This window comes from Vanrija pseudolonga, chromosome 5 (genome assembly GCF_020906515.1).
Source record: "Vanrija pseudolonga chromosome 5, complete sequence".
In the NCBI taxonomy this organism is placed as follows: Eukaryota; Fungi; Basidiomycota; class Tremellomycetes; order Trichosporonales; family Trichosporonaceae; genus Vanrija; species Vanrija pseudolonga.
In genome coordinates, this window is record NC_085853.1 from 2,418,958 (window position 1) to 2,433,048 (window position 14,091).

General features: G+C 60.9%; 7 protein-coding genes across 7 annotated transcripts; 4 read left to right on the top strand and 3 right to left on the bottom strand.

Moving 5' to 3' along the window:
- Window positions 1-1,205: 1,205 nt before the first annotated feature.
- On the top strand, window positions 1,206-1,820 carry LOC62_05G007651 (uncharacterized protein; the record flags this gene model as incomplete). Its single annotated transcript, XM_062774172.1, has 1 exon — window positions 1,206-1,820. One exon carries the CDS (start codon window positions 1,206-1,208, stop codon window positions 1,818-1,820), a length of 615 nt encoding a protein of 204 aa, XP_062630156.1.
- Window positions 1,821-2,938: 1,118 nt separating this feature from the next.
- rmt3 (Ribosomal protein arginine N-methyltransferase rmt3) lies at window positions 2,939-4,819 on the bottom strand (the record flags this gene model as incomplete). The annotated part of the gene is made up of 5 exons (XM_062774173.1): window positions 4,432-4,819; window positions 3,971-4,396; window positions 3,824-3,932; window positions 3,714-3,786; window positions 2,939-3,676 (listed from the first exon to the last, which is right to left on the bottom strand). Exons 1-5 carry the CDS (start codon window positions 4,787-4,789, stop codon window positions 2,939-2,941), a joined length of 1,704 nt encoding a protein of 567 aa, XP_062630157.1. The 5' UTR covers window positions 4,790-4,819.
- A 246-nt stretch (window positions 4,820-5,065) lies between these two features.
- On the top strand, window positions 5,066-8,141 carry pri1 (DNA primase small subunit). The gene is made up of 13 exons (XM_062774174.1): window positions 5,066-5,120; window positions 5,246-5,331; window positions 5,379-5,536; window positions 5,583-5,763; window positions 5,803-6,013; window positions 6,052-6,167; window positions 6,206-6,336; window positions 6,386-6,509; window positions 6,554-6,685; window positions 6,724-6,813; window positions 6,849-7,461; window positions 7,509-7,893; window positions 8,007-8,141. Exons 1-11 carry the CDS (start codon window positions 5,095-5,097, stop codon window positions 6,875-6,877), a joined length of 1,284 nt encoding a protein of 427 aa, XP_062630158.1. The 5' UTR covers window positions 5,066-5,094; the 3' UTR covers window positions 6,878-7,461; window positions 7,509-7,893; window positions 8,007-8,141.
- Window positions 6,971-8,028, bottom strand: aq_928 (putative protein; the record flags this gene model as incomplete). The annotated part of the gene is made up of 4 exons (XM_062774175.1): window positions 6,971-7,461; window positions 7,509-7,596; window positions 7,640-7,893; window positions 8,007-8,028. The coding sequence occupies 4 exons, from the start codon at window positions 8,026-8,028 to the stop codon at window positions 6,971-6,973; spliced, it is 855 nt and encodes a 284-aa protein (XP_062630159.1).
- Window positions 8,142-8,545: 404 nt separating the features above from the next.
- On the top strand, window positions 8,546-9,209 carry LOC62_05G007655 (uncharacterized protein; the record flags this gene model as incomplete). The annotated part of the gene is made up of 2 exons (XM_062774176.1): window positions 8,546-8,849; window positions 8,899-9,209. The coding sequence occupies 2 exons, from the start codon at window positions 8,546-8,548 to the stop codon at window positions 9,207-9,209; spliced, it is 615 nt and encodes a 204-aa protein (XP_062630160.1).
- Window positions 9,210-9,299: 90 nt separating this feature from the next.
- Tgs1 (Trimethylguanosine synthase) lies at window positions 9,300-10,771 on the bottom strand (the record flags this gene model as incomplete). Its single annotated transcript, XM_062774177.1, has 2 exons — window positions 9,300-9,973; window positions 10,012-10,771. The coding sequence occupies 2 exons, from the start codon at window positions 10,769-10,771 to the stop codon at window positions 9,300-9,302; spliced, it is 1,434 nt and encodes a 477-aa protein (XP_062630161.1).
- Window positions 10,772-11,127: 356 nt separating this feature from the next.
- Window positions 11,128-12,782, top strand: ARG1 (Argininosuccinate synthase). The gene is made up of 4 exons (XM_062774178.1): window positions 11,128-11,215; window positions 11,305-11,444; window positions 11,507-11,655; window positions 11,713-12,782. The coding sequence occupies exons 1-4, from the start codon at window positions 11,155-11,157 to the stop codon at window positions 12,650-12,652; spliced, it is 1,290 nt and encodes a 429-aa protein (XP_062630162.1). The 5' UTR covers window positions 11,128-11,154; the 3' UTR covers window positions 12,653-12,782.
- Window positions 12,783-14,091: the final 1,309 nt, after the last annotated feature.

Here is a 14,091-nt window from a genome sequence, read left to right on the forward strand (position 1 = left end):
AGGGGCTGCGACAACCTCCACATCCACCACGGAGTGCCTCTCAGACCCAGTCACGCCCGTTGGCTATTTCCGGACGGCCACGGACTTCTTACCCGACTTGAACTCTCTGCCTCGACGGGCCACCGGTCTCTGGGCCTCTGACACGCTGACGCCCGAGGTCATACAGGTGTTTCCGATTGATCGCCATCCGGTCGGCTGGCGTCGCATCGCCCCCCGGCTGAATGACAAGGGGCCACGACGTTGCGATCCTCCGAAGCCCGATGGCAGCCGTATCCGCTGAGGTCAGCTGAGGGATCGTGCTCGCTACTTGTGCCATTCTGCTACAGCTGACAAACATCTTTCTTGACGACAGGTCACAAACCTCTTTCTTGGCTACTGCTAACAAACATCTTTCTTGACGACGGGAGGGGTTGCTGTGTCGCGCTACGTATTCGCGTCTTGAGGGACATCGTCCGCGACCGAGGCGCACTGACGAGGTGCGCGCTTCTCCTCCGTCACCTCCAACAGAAGGAACAGCTCTCTCCTTTGTTGGCGTCAATCTGGAACGTGTAACGGCGTGGACACAAACATGGCTCTTGACGACCAGGGGATCGCGGCATGGCTTCCCGGGCTCACTGACCAGCCGCGGGGATAGGCAAGACCTTCACCACGACGGGGCCACAGAGGGGGTGACGAGGGAGACGTTATTGTCACAAGAAGGTATAAATGCAGGTCCACCGTGGAGGCATCTCACTCTCTTCAAGCCTTCCGTCGCCTCTCCCTGCTCAACATTATCCATTCTCATGCTTTTCTACAAGCTCTTCACCGCCGCCGTTGTGGCCTCTATGGCGATGGGAAACCCCCTCCCGGTATGTTCACCAACTGCCACATTGCCACCAACATGGCTGACTCGATAGAATCCAAAGGCTCCCAAAGCCGGTCACGACGGCGGAGGAAACAATAATGGCCACACCCAGGCTCCTGCCGACAACCAGGGTGGACAGCCTGCTACCAAGACGCATTCTGAGGCAGCCGCCGAATCATCCTCGGATGGCCTCGATCTACCCGGAGTTCCAAACATCCCTATCCCAACGAAAAGTCACAAGGCGAGCTCGACAGGGCCTCTCACTGGTCAGCCCAGTTCTACGATGAATTCCACTTGGGACAACCCATCGATACCGTCGATTGTCATGATAAACACCTCAGTGTGGTACCATGGCAACAACATGACACTGGGTGGCTTTTGGCCACAGGACACCCCTGGACCAGCTGACATGTGGAAAAAGGCGCTCGATGAGTTGTGCGATGACGGAGGATGCGACATCACGCGGACGAGCACGCCAGTCCGGATCAGGGCTCGTGTACCGGCTCCCCCTGCAATTTCTGGCAACTTCATTTTGAGGGACCTCGACCTCGCTATCAAGATCGAGCAAATGCAAAGTCCGGGGCAAAAAGGATGGAAACCGTACCTTCAAAGTGTGATCGCTGAGTATGCTCGCGAGTGCAGCTATTGGAGCTGGGACGAATACTACGAATACGACCCCGAGGGCCAAGTCAAGGTGGGACCGGTCACCCACGAGTCATACGTCTCGGCGAATGACTGGTTTGTCACGACTCCTGCCGGCTGGGAGCTCAAGGTCCTCGCTTATACCCCGCTACCCAACGGTGATCTTTTCCCCAATCCTGATGGGTCGATCCAAGCTCGCATCGTCGCCGAGTTTCCTGACGATGGCACCAACCTACTATGCGGGATTCTAGGCGGTGTCACACCAATTGTGGCGGATTTCGTGCCACCTTTGGGGGGGTTCATCACAAATCTTCTCGGGATCGGTTGCAAGTGACTTGCTCAACTGGCTTGAGCAACGGCCAGGCCTCCCTCCATCCAGTACTACATGTACGCTCCATCCAGTACTACATGTACGTAGCACATACCCCGGTTTGTACAGCGTCCCCGTGAGTCTCGCTGGTCGAGATGCCGAATGAATATGAATCGGGATCGAGCGAACGCCGAGTTTCGTCGATACCACTCTCCGTCAAGGACCCAAATCGTTTCTCGGGATGAAGGGCGAGGCCGGGACGCAGCGCCGCCAGCCGACAAGCACCAGCCATGTGGCCGAAGGGGGGGAGCAAGGCGCGGGACCGATTCCGCTGCCGCTGCTGCCATATTGTGTTTATGGTTGTTGTTAAGAAAGAAGAGCCGGCGTCACCAACATTGCATTCCGGCTTCGTTCGGCATCATCCACCTTCCCACGCCACCACCACACCCAGCAACATACCAAGGCTATATCATCGATGCATTCAGTACATGGTCTCATTATGGTCTACTCGGGCGGGTCAAACACCCAAGTCGCCGAGGCGAGTGTTCGGAGCCACTGTGTGACACGTCATTCGCACAGCAAGAGTGTATCACTTGAACCTCGAGTTCCGTTGGGTGGGCCCTGTCGCACTAGTAGCGATCGCCTCAGTCCAACGTTGCTCGAATGACCCAGCCCGCCTCCCCGTTGGAGGTTAGTACCAGGATTGCCTGGATGATTAGCAGGGCGATCCTAGAACTGTGTGAACTAGCTCATCATGGTGGGCTACTGGCTCCTGAAGCAGGACCCAGGAAAGTTTGAGGGTGCAATGAAGCCGCCACAGTCTATTACCATTGGGTCATTAACCAGGGGTTGTCGAATACAATGGCTGCGCTTCTGCGTTTCAAGCTAGGAACCCTGGCTTTTAGCATTACCCATTAGAAACCGAGACGCGATAGCTCGGGCCGTTGACCAAATGCTGGTGCGATTACCAGCTCGTGCGAGACGCGTCGCATTCAAATGTGCCTGGAGGCTGCATATGTAGTTGTACAAGCTGATCGAGTGATGCGTTACTTTTGTAGCCGAGATCTAATTCCAGTCTCGAGGAGAGGACTGACGCGAGTGACTTTTGTTTGAATCCATTCGCCGAGCGAGCGCAGAGTAGCCTATCGCACCTTGAACGCCTGAACCGTAAAGTTGGCCGGCGACTCGGGTCCGTCCGCGACCGCAAAGTGGATCTCGACGTCGAGCTCGCGCGAGTTGTCTGGCGACTTGCGGCAGTAGAACCGTCCCTCGATACGCTGGTTGGGTGCGAGCTGCAATGGCTCGCGGAGGAGGAAGGCGACCTGCTTCCAGTGAGTGAACTGGCCGCGGGGGCCAGTTGTGAACGACACGGCGTTGGCCTCGGCCTGGTTGACGGGCTCGACAGCCTTCTCGTAAAGGTCGGCCGCAAAGTCCTGGATGTGGACCGGGTGGTCGGGCGCGAACTGGGAGGCCTTGCCGCCCAGAGGCGAGAAGAAGGTGTCGAACCATGTGAGGAACGCGCGCACCGTCGTCGTCTCCTTCTCAGTCGCCTCAATGGTGAAGCTCGAGTGGAAGTCGAGCGACGCCGGTGTCGCGTCGTGCGTGTTGATGTCGCGGACAATGGCCTCGGACGTGACCACCTCCTCGCGGTCGACAATCTCAACCAGGCCCTCGTTCCAGTATGGCGTCGTCATGGCTGACATGTCGAAGCCGTACACCTTCTGCCAGAACTCGAAGCGCTCACGCCAGATACGCTTGCCAGTGATGGCGGCGATAACGAGGCGCGTCTGCGAAGGGGCCATGAGGCCAGTGGGAGCGAGGTAGCGGTCACGAGCGTGGAGGACCGAGTCAAGCATCGATTCGTAGAGGAGCATGTAGCCCTGGTACGTTAGACAACTGCCAGAGGGGATAACTCACCATCCACTCGCTGACAATGATGTCGACCTTGTCGACCGGGAGGGTGATGTCCTCGACCTTGCCCTGGATGACACTGGTGGGTAAGCACATAGGCGGCAAATCGTACCCACGTAATGACGCTCTCGAGGCCGTTGTTACGAATGTTGTCGCGCGTCTTGCTGGCAAGGCCAGACGCCTCGATGGCGTAGACGTGCTTGGCACCAGCACGGGCGGCGAGCACTGAAGTCAGCTTCTATTCGACATAAACAAATCCTTACTTGAAAGAATACCCGTGCCGGCACCAACGTCCATGACAATGGCACCCTGGAAGACCTTGGGGTTGGAGAGGATGAAGCGAGCGTACGAAACCGTACGAGTCGTGTCCTTGAGCATGATCTCGTGGATGTCTGTGGTGTCAACAGCTGCACCAGGCGGGTACTTCAGCTCCTCACCATTCTCGGCATACGAGTCAAAGTAGTGGGTGTCGTCGTCGCGCTCCTTGGCCTTCTCCTTGCCCTTGCCCTTGACGTCGACAGTCTCGTCGCCCTCAAGGTCGCGGGTGACGACATGGCGGAGGGCGGCCACCTCGGCACGCAGCGCCTCGAGCTCCTTGTTGGCGGCGGCGGCAGCGGGCGACTTGGCAGGCTGGGCGATGGACACCTGGCCCTCCTCGTCGTCGGACCAGTCGTCGTCAAAGTCGAGCTCTGAAGGTCAGCTCAGTCTGACAATACCGACTCACGGAGGAGAGGGTCGTCCGCGAGGACGGGCACGAGCAGCGCGTCGTCCTTGAGATCGTCGGCAGTGAGCTTGTTGACCTGCTCAACGGTAGCGCCCTTGCGGATGAAGTTGATCAGGCGCATGCGGGCGTACAGGTCGAGGCCAAGGCGCTCGCTCGTAGCAGCGAGGTCAAAGCCGGCGGCCTTGGCGGCGGCAAGCGCCTCCTCGGGCGACGAGTGGACCTTGTCGCTGAAGAGGTCCTTGGTGCGGCGTGCCTCGCCGAGGGACGACGCCCAGTCGGAGCAGCGGCCGTCGTCGCTGTCCGTGTCAGATCCCGAGTCGGATGGAGGCGGCGCGTGCGCAGATACTGAGAAGGACATGGTGGTGGGTGTTGCGCGATGAAGGCTGCTGGCTGCCTGGATATGGACCAAGAAAGTGGACACTGATCGCATCGACATCATCGCAGAACTTCAGAAATTCTGCTCCCGCTCAGGGATGACACGTGCGTCACACGCGAGGCTGAGGTGTAAAGTGGAGGGCTCTTACAAGGGCCATTTCGCCCAGGCGCGTCTGTTCTCGACGCGTCGTTGCTGCCCTGCTGGCTTGGTGCAAAGAAATCAACAACATCTCTCTTGTTCTTGATCATCCTCTTGCCACTTACTCCATTCAAGACACGGTCAACACAATGCCAATCGCAATCAGTGAAGAGGCGTAAGTAGAGGGCTGCACAGTTTCCCATATTGTTCAGCTGCTGACTTACCACAGCATGGCCTACGAGTAGGTATCGTAGCTCCTGCGCCTTCCCTGCACCTTTGTCAGCTCACACCTTCCCCCAGCCCGAGCTCTCCGCAGGTCATGCAGGCGTTCTACCGCCGCCTGTTTCCCTACAAGCCCTTCTTCAAGTGGCTCAACCAAGGCGATGGTGAGGAGGGGTGGCCACACCTCCTTGCACCGACGCTGACGCCCCAGTCCCGGGGAAGCTCTGGACACACCGCGAGTTTGCCTTCACGATCGAGAACGAGGTCTACATCCGCTACAACTCGTTCAACACGGCGTACGACTTCCAGAAGGAGGTGCTCCGTCTCACGCCGTCGCGTTTCGAGATTGGCCCGCAGTACAGCGCAAGGGTGGGTGTAACAAGTCTTTCCTCCTTGATGCCCGCTGACGTCCCAGCCACGCGACCGCAAGACCCTCCCCGCTGGCGCGCTCCAGCCCCAACGCCGCGAGCTCGTCTTCGATATCGACATGACAGACTACGATGAGATTCGTACCTGCTGCTCGGACAAGGCCATCTGCAAGCGCTGCTGGGGCTTCATCGCCGCCGCCGTCAAGGTCCTAGACAAGGCATTAAGGGGTGGGTACTGCTAACCGTGGACGAACCTAACCCGCGCAGAAACGTTTGGATTCAAGCACCTCCTCTGGGTGTACTCTGGTCGACGTGGTATTCATTGCTGGGTGTCTGACAAGCTCGCCCTGGACCTCAACGACGACCAGCGCCGTGCCCTCGTCACCTTCCTCGAGGTGATCAAGGGTGGCAAGGAGCAGGTCAAGAAGGTCAACGTGCGCGGTGGACGTGACGACGTCGAGTTGCATCCTTCTCTTCAGTGGGTGGCGTGGATAGGGGGGCCAGCTAACCCACCAGGGAGGCACTCGAGACGCTCAAGTATGAGTTTGTCAGGATCTGTCTCGACGACCAGGACGTGTTCCGCACCCAGAAGCAGTTTGACACGCTCCTCCAGCTCCTCCCTGCCGACCGAGGTAGGTGCTGACCTCCTCATCCTAGCTGACCTGCCCAGACTCGACAGACGCTCTCCGCGAGCAGTGGCAATCTGACCCCGACCGCTCGAGTGTGCAAAAGTGGGATGATGTCAGGAAGACTGTCCTGCAGCTCAAGAAGAAGGGCAGCACGAGCAGCAACATCATTGCGGTATGTAGTCGTTGGGCCCGACCACCTCAGCAACTGACACCACTCGCAGAAGAAGTACGAGAAGGCCATGGAGGACATCATTCTCCAGTACACGTACCCCCGTATCGATGCCGAGGTGTCGAAGCACCGCAACCATTTGCTCAAGGCGCCGTTCTGTGTGCACCCGGGTACCGGTGAGTCAGCTGGGGGAGGTGAGGGCAGGCAGCTGACACCCCAGGACGCGTCTGTGTACCCGTCGACCCCGCACGAGCTGAAGAGTTCGACCCGGCCAAGGTTCCTCATGTTGGCGAGCTGCTGGTCGAGCTCGACCGTGCTGCCGCGGATGACTCGTCTGCCAAGCTGCCAGAGGGTAGGTGTGGGGGCCGCGGTGGTGTCTAACCTGCGCAGAATACGACCGTACATCTCTCAAGCCCTACGTTGATATGCTGGAGCGACACGCGCGCGCCATTGTGACCGACGTTCGCGCTTCCCGGCCAGGTGGGTCCGCTTTCGCTGCACGGCTAACCCACCAGCTGTCAAGGACGAGAGCATCGACTTCTAAGGGCATGGTTACGACTTGTTGTATGCATAGACTGATACTCGCCGTGGTGCAACGGAACTCTATACATCTGTTTCTATGGGGTATGGTTCGCGATCAGTGGCCATTGGTACCGTTCGCGCTGCCCTTGCCATTCAACGCTGCCTGCACATCCTCCGACTCGCCGATATCGTCCCACCTCTTCCTCTCGAGGTCGTACGCCTCCGTGACGCGGCCGTACGCGATGCCGCCGAGACGGGACACGGGGCGCAAGCGCTCCGTGAGGACGCGGTACGGGTCCTTCTCGTCGAAGATGAACTCCTTGGCGTGGATGCGCTTCACGGTGCCCAGAAAGACAGTGTTGGACTCGGACCCGTCGGCCTTGCGCAGCGTGTAGTGATGCAGCAGCTCCGCCTCGACGGAGAACGCGGCCTCGGCGACGTGCGGTGCGGCCACGACCTCGGACGCGCGTGGGGTCAGGCCCGTGAGCGCAAACTCGTCGACGCTGGGCGGGGCGTCGAGCGCCGCAAGGTTGGCCGCCTCGACCCACGACTCGGAGATGATGCTGACCGAGAAGCCCTTCGTGTCGAGGATGTTACGCGCGGTGTCTGGAGCGCGGGTCAGCGGGTGTCGGCGAGCTGTACGGCCCACTCACCCTTCAGTCCCTTCTCGCCCGGCGCGACCGACACGACGATGGTAGGCGGGTCCGCGCTGACAATGTTGAAGAACGAGAACGGCGCGATCTGGCGCGTGTCAGCTCTGCTGACCTCCGACCGCCCAACGCACATTCTTCACGCCGTCCTTCGAGACCGTCGACACAAACGCCACGGGCCGCGGGGTAATCGCACCCATGAGCAGCTTGTACAGCTTCGCGCCGCTGTGCTCCTCTGGCACGAGGGTGCGGAAGGCAGACTCGGGGCGGTACGCGTCGGCATTGGGGAGGGAGTTGAGGCCTCCGCCGGGGCGGAAGTCGGGCAGCGGGGGCTTGGTGTAGACTACCTCTGCGGCCGCATTGAAGTCGGGGCGGGCAGCCTCGGTGACTGCGGCGGGGGTCAGCGAGGCTCTGGGAGGGAGGGAGGGTGGGAGGCGGATCGTAGTGGTTGTGCCACCATGGCGCTGGGTGGAGCCTGCGCCCCGCCCCACACAGACGCACCTTTGAATGGCGGGCGAGACATCCTTTGCGTGGGTTTACTTGGTTTCCAGTGGGTGTAGTACCGAGAGGCAGATGTCGACGTCGAGTTATATACGCGCGGTGGTCGGGCAAGCAGTAGCCCACGCTGAATCATCGCGATGCGGCGACGCGAAGAGAATGATGACTGACGTGATATGGCGGTAGTCCTCCACCGCAGCGTGGCGCGGCGCTGGTGGCCTTTGTCGATGTGGCTTGGTCCCTCGGATATCTCGATATCGCGGGACTCTGCGCACGTCCTGTACATGCTGCGCGCCCGCTCGCATTCACCGCGCCGCCCGCCGCGCTTATGCATGCTGACAAGCACGGCTTCGCCCGCAGCGTCGTCGCCGCGCTGCCGTCCACCCGGCGTCCACTCGGCACGCCGGCGCAGCCAGGCGCAACGGATATCACCGACGCGGCGGCACGTGACGGGGCCACCAAGTCTCGGCTTCGGCCTCAACAGCTCTGACCAGTATAGGATCCCGACAAGACAGAACAAAACGCGTCCACTGCTGCAGCCCATGGCGCGCCCGTCTCCCCGCGACATCGGCCTCGCGTTCGAGACGCACGCGCTGCGCTTCCTCAACTCGACACTACATACCAGCCTTGCGCATGTCGGCGGGGCAGGCGACGGCGGCGTCGACCTGCGCGGGTTCTGGTGGCTCCCGCGCGCGCCGGGCGTCGTCGCGCCGGCGCTGCGCCCGAGCGGCCTGCCATACGTGCGCAAGATTGTGCCGCATCGGTTGATCGCGCAGTGCAAGGCTGAGAAACGCGTGCTTGGCCCCCGCGCGGTGCGCGAGCTGGAAGGGGTGATGGCGCATCTTTGTGAGTTGAGCCCACTGGCAGAGCTGACGACCAGCACCGACTTTAGAAGCGGGCAAGCGCGCGCCGCCTTCCCTCGCGGTCTTGCTATCCCAGTCCGGCTTCACGCCCGCCGCGATGGACCACGCGACTCGCACCCCCGCGCCGATGCTGCTGCTGCACTTGCCTGGTGGACGAGTCGGCGACGAGGAAGCCGACGTCGAGGTCGCTGGCGCGTGGTGGAACGCGGCGTTCACTGCCGTGCTGGGCCCACTGGGTGTCGAAATACGGCGCGAGGTCGCGCTGCGGAGCGGGGTGGCTAGCGTTGGGGTGTGGTATGATGGCCGGAGGATGGAGAGGTTCGGGCCTCCACCGGAGCAGTAGGGCGCGGACGACGACGGCACGGCACTGTACACTACCATAATGCATTTACAAGCTACATCGCTATGCTCGATTGAATGGCCTAGCCCTCGTCTACCTCACCAAGGCCCCATAGTACGCCGTCACGGCCTTGAGCTTGTCCCCGACCCACTCCTCCTCGACCTCCACCCACTCGCGGTCGCGTTCGCCCTCCGCCTCCGTCACGCTCTCGCCCAGCTCCTCAGCCAGCACACCCAGCTCGTCGACGTCGACGTTCCGAGGAAGAAAGTACGCAATGTTGGGCGTCACCTTTGCCGTGAGGCGGAACAGCTCGTCGCCTGGGATCGGCTCGACCGCCGACAGGGGATACAGAGGCGAGTCGTCCCCGAAGCTGAGGTACTCTGGTCCTCCCCACGGCGGGGAGAGAAACACGACGTCGATGTGCTCCTTGTCTGCACCGCCTGATGCTGTGTACGCTCGTGCCCATGCCACATAGTCGCACAGCACAAACTCGATGCGGTCCGCCACGCCGTGGTGGAGTGCGTTGTGTCGTGCCAAGCGGAGCCGAACCGGGTCGTTGTCCATCGCAATGACGCGCTCACACGTCTGCGCAAACGCGATGGCGTTGCCACCAACACCGCAAAACGCGTCGAGGATGACGTCGGAGCGGCAGCGTTCAGCAATATGCTCCGCGATCGCGGCCGGCGTGACGCTGAACCACCCCGTGTCGTCCATCAACAGTGGCAGGCGCGAGTACGCGGGGAAGAGCGAGTGGCGCTGAGCAAAGTCTGGTGTCGTCAGCTCAGCTCTGTGAGTAGCAGCTTACATTTCTTAAGCTCCTTAGGCACCTGCGACATGTCGGTGTACCGTGGCACCAGGCCGGTGCAGTCCCACGGATGGCCAGCGTACGGGTTGTTGTCGGCGCGCCCCTTGCCCTTGCGGCGCTTACTTGGGGGAAGGTCGGTCGACTCGGACTGGCGCTTGGACAGGACGATGGTCTTAGGTGCCGGAATGGGGGGCGCAGCGGGCGCTGGTGGGGCGGCCGAGGAAGACGCTGCCGACGATGAGGAAGCCGCCGAAGCGGAAGACTCGGCGTCCGAGTCGGAGGAAGACGAGGCCGAGGATGAGTCCGAATCCGACGACGAGGTTGACAAGACTGATGAGGAGGAAGACGATAGGATACCCAGCGTGGACGAGACCTGGGGTGCCAGTGGTGGGAGATTCGCACCTTCCTCCTCGTCGTCCATCTGCATGTCGCTGTCGTCGTCGCCGTTTGCGCTGTTGTCCGCCGTCTCACCCGGAGGAGCAGGCGTACCACTACCCGAGAGTACACCTACGCTGCTAGGCCCAGCACTGGACTCGGCCTCTCCAGCCTCGTCCCCGCCCTCCTCGCCGTCATCACTCGAGGAGTCGTCAGCCGGCGGCTGTGTCGATAACAAGTCACGGCGCGAGCTCGGCCCCGGGCTGTCGTCGCGGTCCTCGACGTCGGCGACCACCTCTACCTTGGGCTGTGCGCGCAAGTTTCGCTTGATCTCCTGCGGGAGGGAGAAGAAGACTGACCGGGGCTGATATTTCTTGCGCGGCATGGTGGTGGTCAGTGGACGAGAGCAATTACAGTGACGAAATTGTTATGGCCCAGTTGGCTGAAGTTGTTGTCATGCCACGTGCACCACGTGGACATGTCACGTGACTCCCACCGCCCACCACCCCCGCCAAGGCCAAGGTCCGGGGATTCGGGAGCCGAATGATTCCTGGATGCCGGTCGGTTGAGAGCGGCAGAGCGGAATCAAATTGTGCCGCCAACCGAGTCAAGTATCTTGGAAAAAGTCGTTTTGACACGGCCGGACACTCCGAAGGGGCTGCTGCCTGCCAGTGTGGGTGGTGGGGCGAGGACACCTTATCTCTTGCGACTCGTTTTGCTTTCATTCCTCTTTCACATCATCAACCACAACCACATCTAACACAAAAAATGTCCTCTGCTCAGACTCAGAAGAAGGGAAAGGTCCTCCTCGCCTACTCGGGTGGCCTCGGTGAGTAAAACACATCACGCCGGGATGCCTTTGGGGTATCGCACCGGCAAACTACAACCCCCATCACACCACTAACAACCCCCTCCCAGACACCTCGTGCATCCTCGCTTGGCTCATTGAGGAGGGCTACGACGTCGCCGCCTTCATGGCCGACGTCGGCCAGGAGGAGGACTTTGAGGCTGCCCGCACCAAGGCCATGGCCTGCGGCGCCGTCGACTTCTTCCTTGTTGTGAGTCATAAGCGGCGTGCTTCTGACGCCCCACCCACTCACACGACGCTCACACTCCGCAGGACCTCAAGCGCGAGTTTGTCGAGGAGCTCATCTACCCCGCCGTCCAGGCCAACGCCATCTACGAGAACGTCTACCTTCTCGGCACCTCGCTTGCCCGCCCCGTCATTGCCCGTGGCATGATGGAGGTCGCCAAGCAGCAGGGCTGCGAGTGAGTCGGCCCGGACGGGTCTTGGCATCGGCATCAGTATCCTAACCACCTCCACAGCTTCGTCTCGCACGGCTGCACTGGCAAGGGTAACGACCAGGTCCGTTTCGAGCTCGCCTTCTACGGCCTCGACCCCTCCATCAAGGTCATCGCCCCCTGGCGCGACCCCAAGTTCTACAACCGCTTCGCTGGCCGCTCCGACCTCATCAAGTTCGCCGGCGAGCACGGTATCCCCGTCACCCAGACCCAGGCCAAGCCCTGGTCGACCGACGAGAACCTCTTCCACATCTCGTACGAGGCCGGTATCCTCGAGGACCCCAACACCACTCCCCCCGACGACATGTGGAAGCTCACCACCTCGCCCCAGAAGGCCCCCGAGACCCCCGAGAAGGTTGAGATCGAGTTCACCAAGGGTCTCCCCACCAAGGTCACCTTCCCCGAGACTGGCAAGACCGTCACCGACTCGGTCGAGATCTTCCTTGCCCTCAACGCCCTCGCCCGCAAGCACGGTGTTGGCCGTATCGACATTGTTGAGAACCGATTCATCGGCGTCAAGTCGCGTGGCTGCTACGAGTCGCCCGCCGGCACCATCCTCCGTGTCGCCCACATGGACCTCGAGGGCATGACCCTTGACCGCAACGTCCGTGCCCTCCGTGACCAGTTCGTCACGACTGCCCTCTCGCAGATCCTCTACAACGGCTTCTGGTTCTCGCCCGAGCGCGAGTTCATCACCGCCTCGATCCCCGCCTCGCAGAAGACTGTCAACGGTATCGTCCGTCTCGCCGTCTACAAGGGCAACGTCATCGTCCAGGGCCGTGACGCCGACGAGGGCCTCTACGACGCCAAGTTCTCCTCCATGGACGAGCTTGGTGGCTTCGAGCCCACCGCCACCACTGGCTTCATCGAGATCGAGTCGATCCGCATCAAGGCCTGGGGCCGCGCCAACGCCAAGCGTGGACAGGCTGGCCTTACCCCCAAGGACGTCTACCACCGCGAGTAAACGTTCCGCATTTTATAGTTGCATAGAGCGGCGTTGTGTCGTCAAGCCCTCTTTGGATCCGTCATTGTTTTGCAGCATGTAAGAATGAAAAAGCGTAAGGCAGCGGGTGGAACTACTCACTACCTATCAGCGTCCTCGCACGGTCAAACTGATCCGAACCTCGTCGGGCAGCTGAAAGAGTTGTCTGTCATCGCAGACAGGCTGTTGAGCGACCAGATGGCTTCGGGGAAAGGAGGGGGGAGGAGTTGTGGACGGGAGCGCGACCTACCCCAACTGACTCGTCGACGTCGACGCGCGTCGCAGGAGTAACTCGCTGACCAAACACGAGCCAGCGCGAACCGATTGCAGCACCGCCTCTGAGTGGAGCGCGTTTCAGTCCTCTTGACAACGACCAACGGAGAGGAGACGCCGACGCGTTCGAGCTGCCTAGACTCAAACGCGCGTACGACACCCCCGCGTCACCTCGCCGAGAGACCCAGAAAGGCCTTCTCGGCTCCATCACTTGTTCTCGGGTTACTGAAGCTCAACCCACGGCCCTAGGAAGACAGATTCCCTCCAGTTTGGATCCTCGTGCTCGTGATTTCCCGCCGCGGCGTTGTCAGCTCGCGTTCGAGCCTCCTAGACTCAAACGCGCGTACGACATCCCCACGTCACCTCGCCAAGAGATCCAGAAAAGATCTTGTCGGCTCCATCACGCGTTCTCGGGTCACTGCAGCCCAACTCACGGCCCCAAGAAGCCAGATCCCCTCCAGTTTGGGTCTTGCTGTTCGTGACTACACCCGCGAAGGCTTCGTCAGATTCCCCCTTGGACCTTGTGATCGGCTCCAACCAGGCCTGTTTCAGTGCCGCCGGCATGCCGAGCTGGTGCCGGCCCCGGGGGGCTATGTAGTGCATGCGTTTCCTCGAGGACGTGGAGTCCCGAGGGACAGAGCAGCACCTGCTGGGGATGAGGTCGTATTGCCAAGGAGCTGAAACGCGCGACATACTGCCCCACGCCAGGTCGGCGCCGCGAGGCGAGGCTGCTCTCGAAGGCGCGCTCAGTTCATCGAACGCGCGCCAAGCCTAAATCGATGTGGTGAAGTCCAAACAACGAGGTCAGGTGCACTCGGACCAGAATGGAATCGTGCCAAGGCACCCGGATGGCACCCGCGCCTCACTAAGATTCACCCTGGGTCTAGCAATGCGACAAGGCTACTGCAACAACTCCAGATCCTCAGACATGTAGCGGGCTGCACAACCCACCTAACGGCCGTTGGAAAGGCAGTAGTAACCCACTGTGACCTCTCGTCCAGGCACATTTGAGTGGGCATTGAGTTCGTTTACACACAAAACTAGTGCCGTTTTGCTTGACTACACCCGCACTTTGAAGTGGACCGCATGGTACACTTTTGGTTGGCTCACGTGAAGGACATATGACGTAGCGCTCGTCCGGCTCTCGA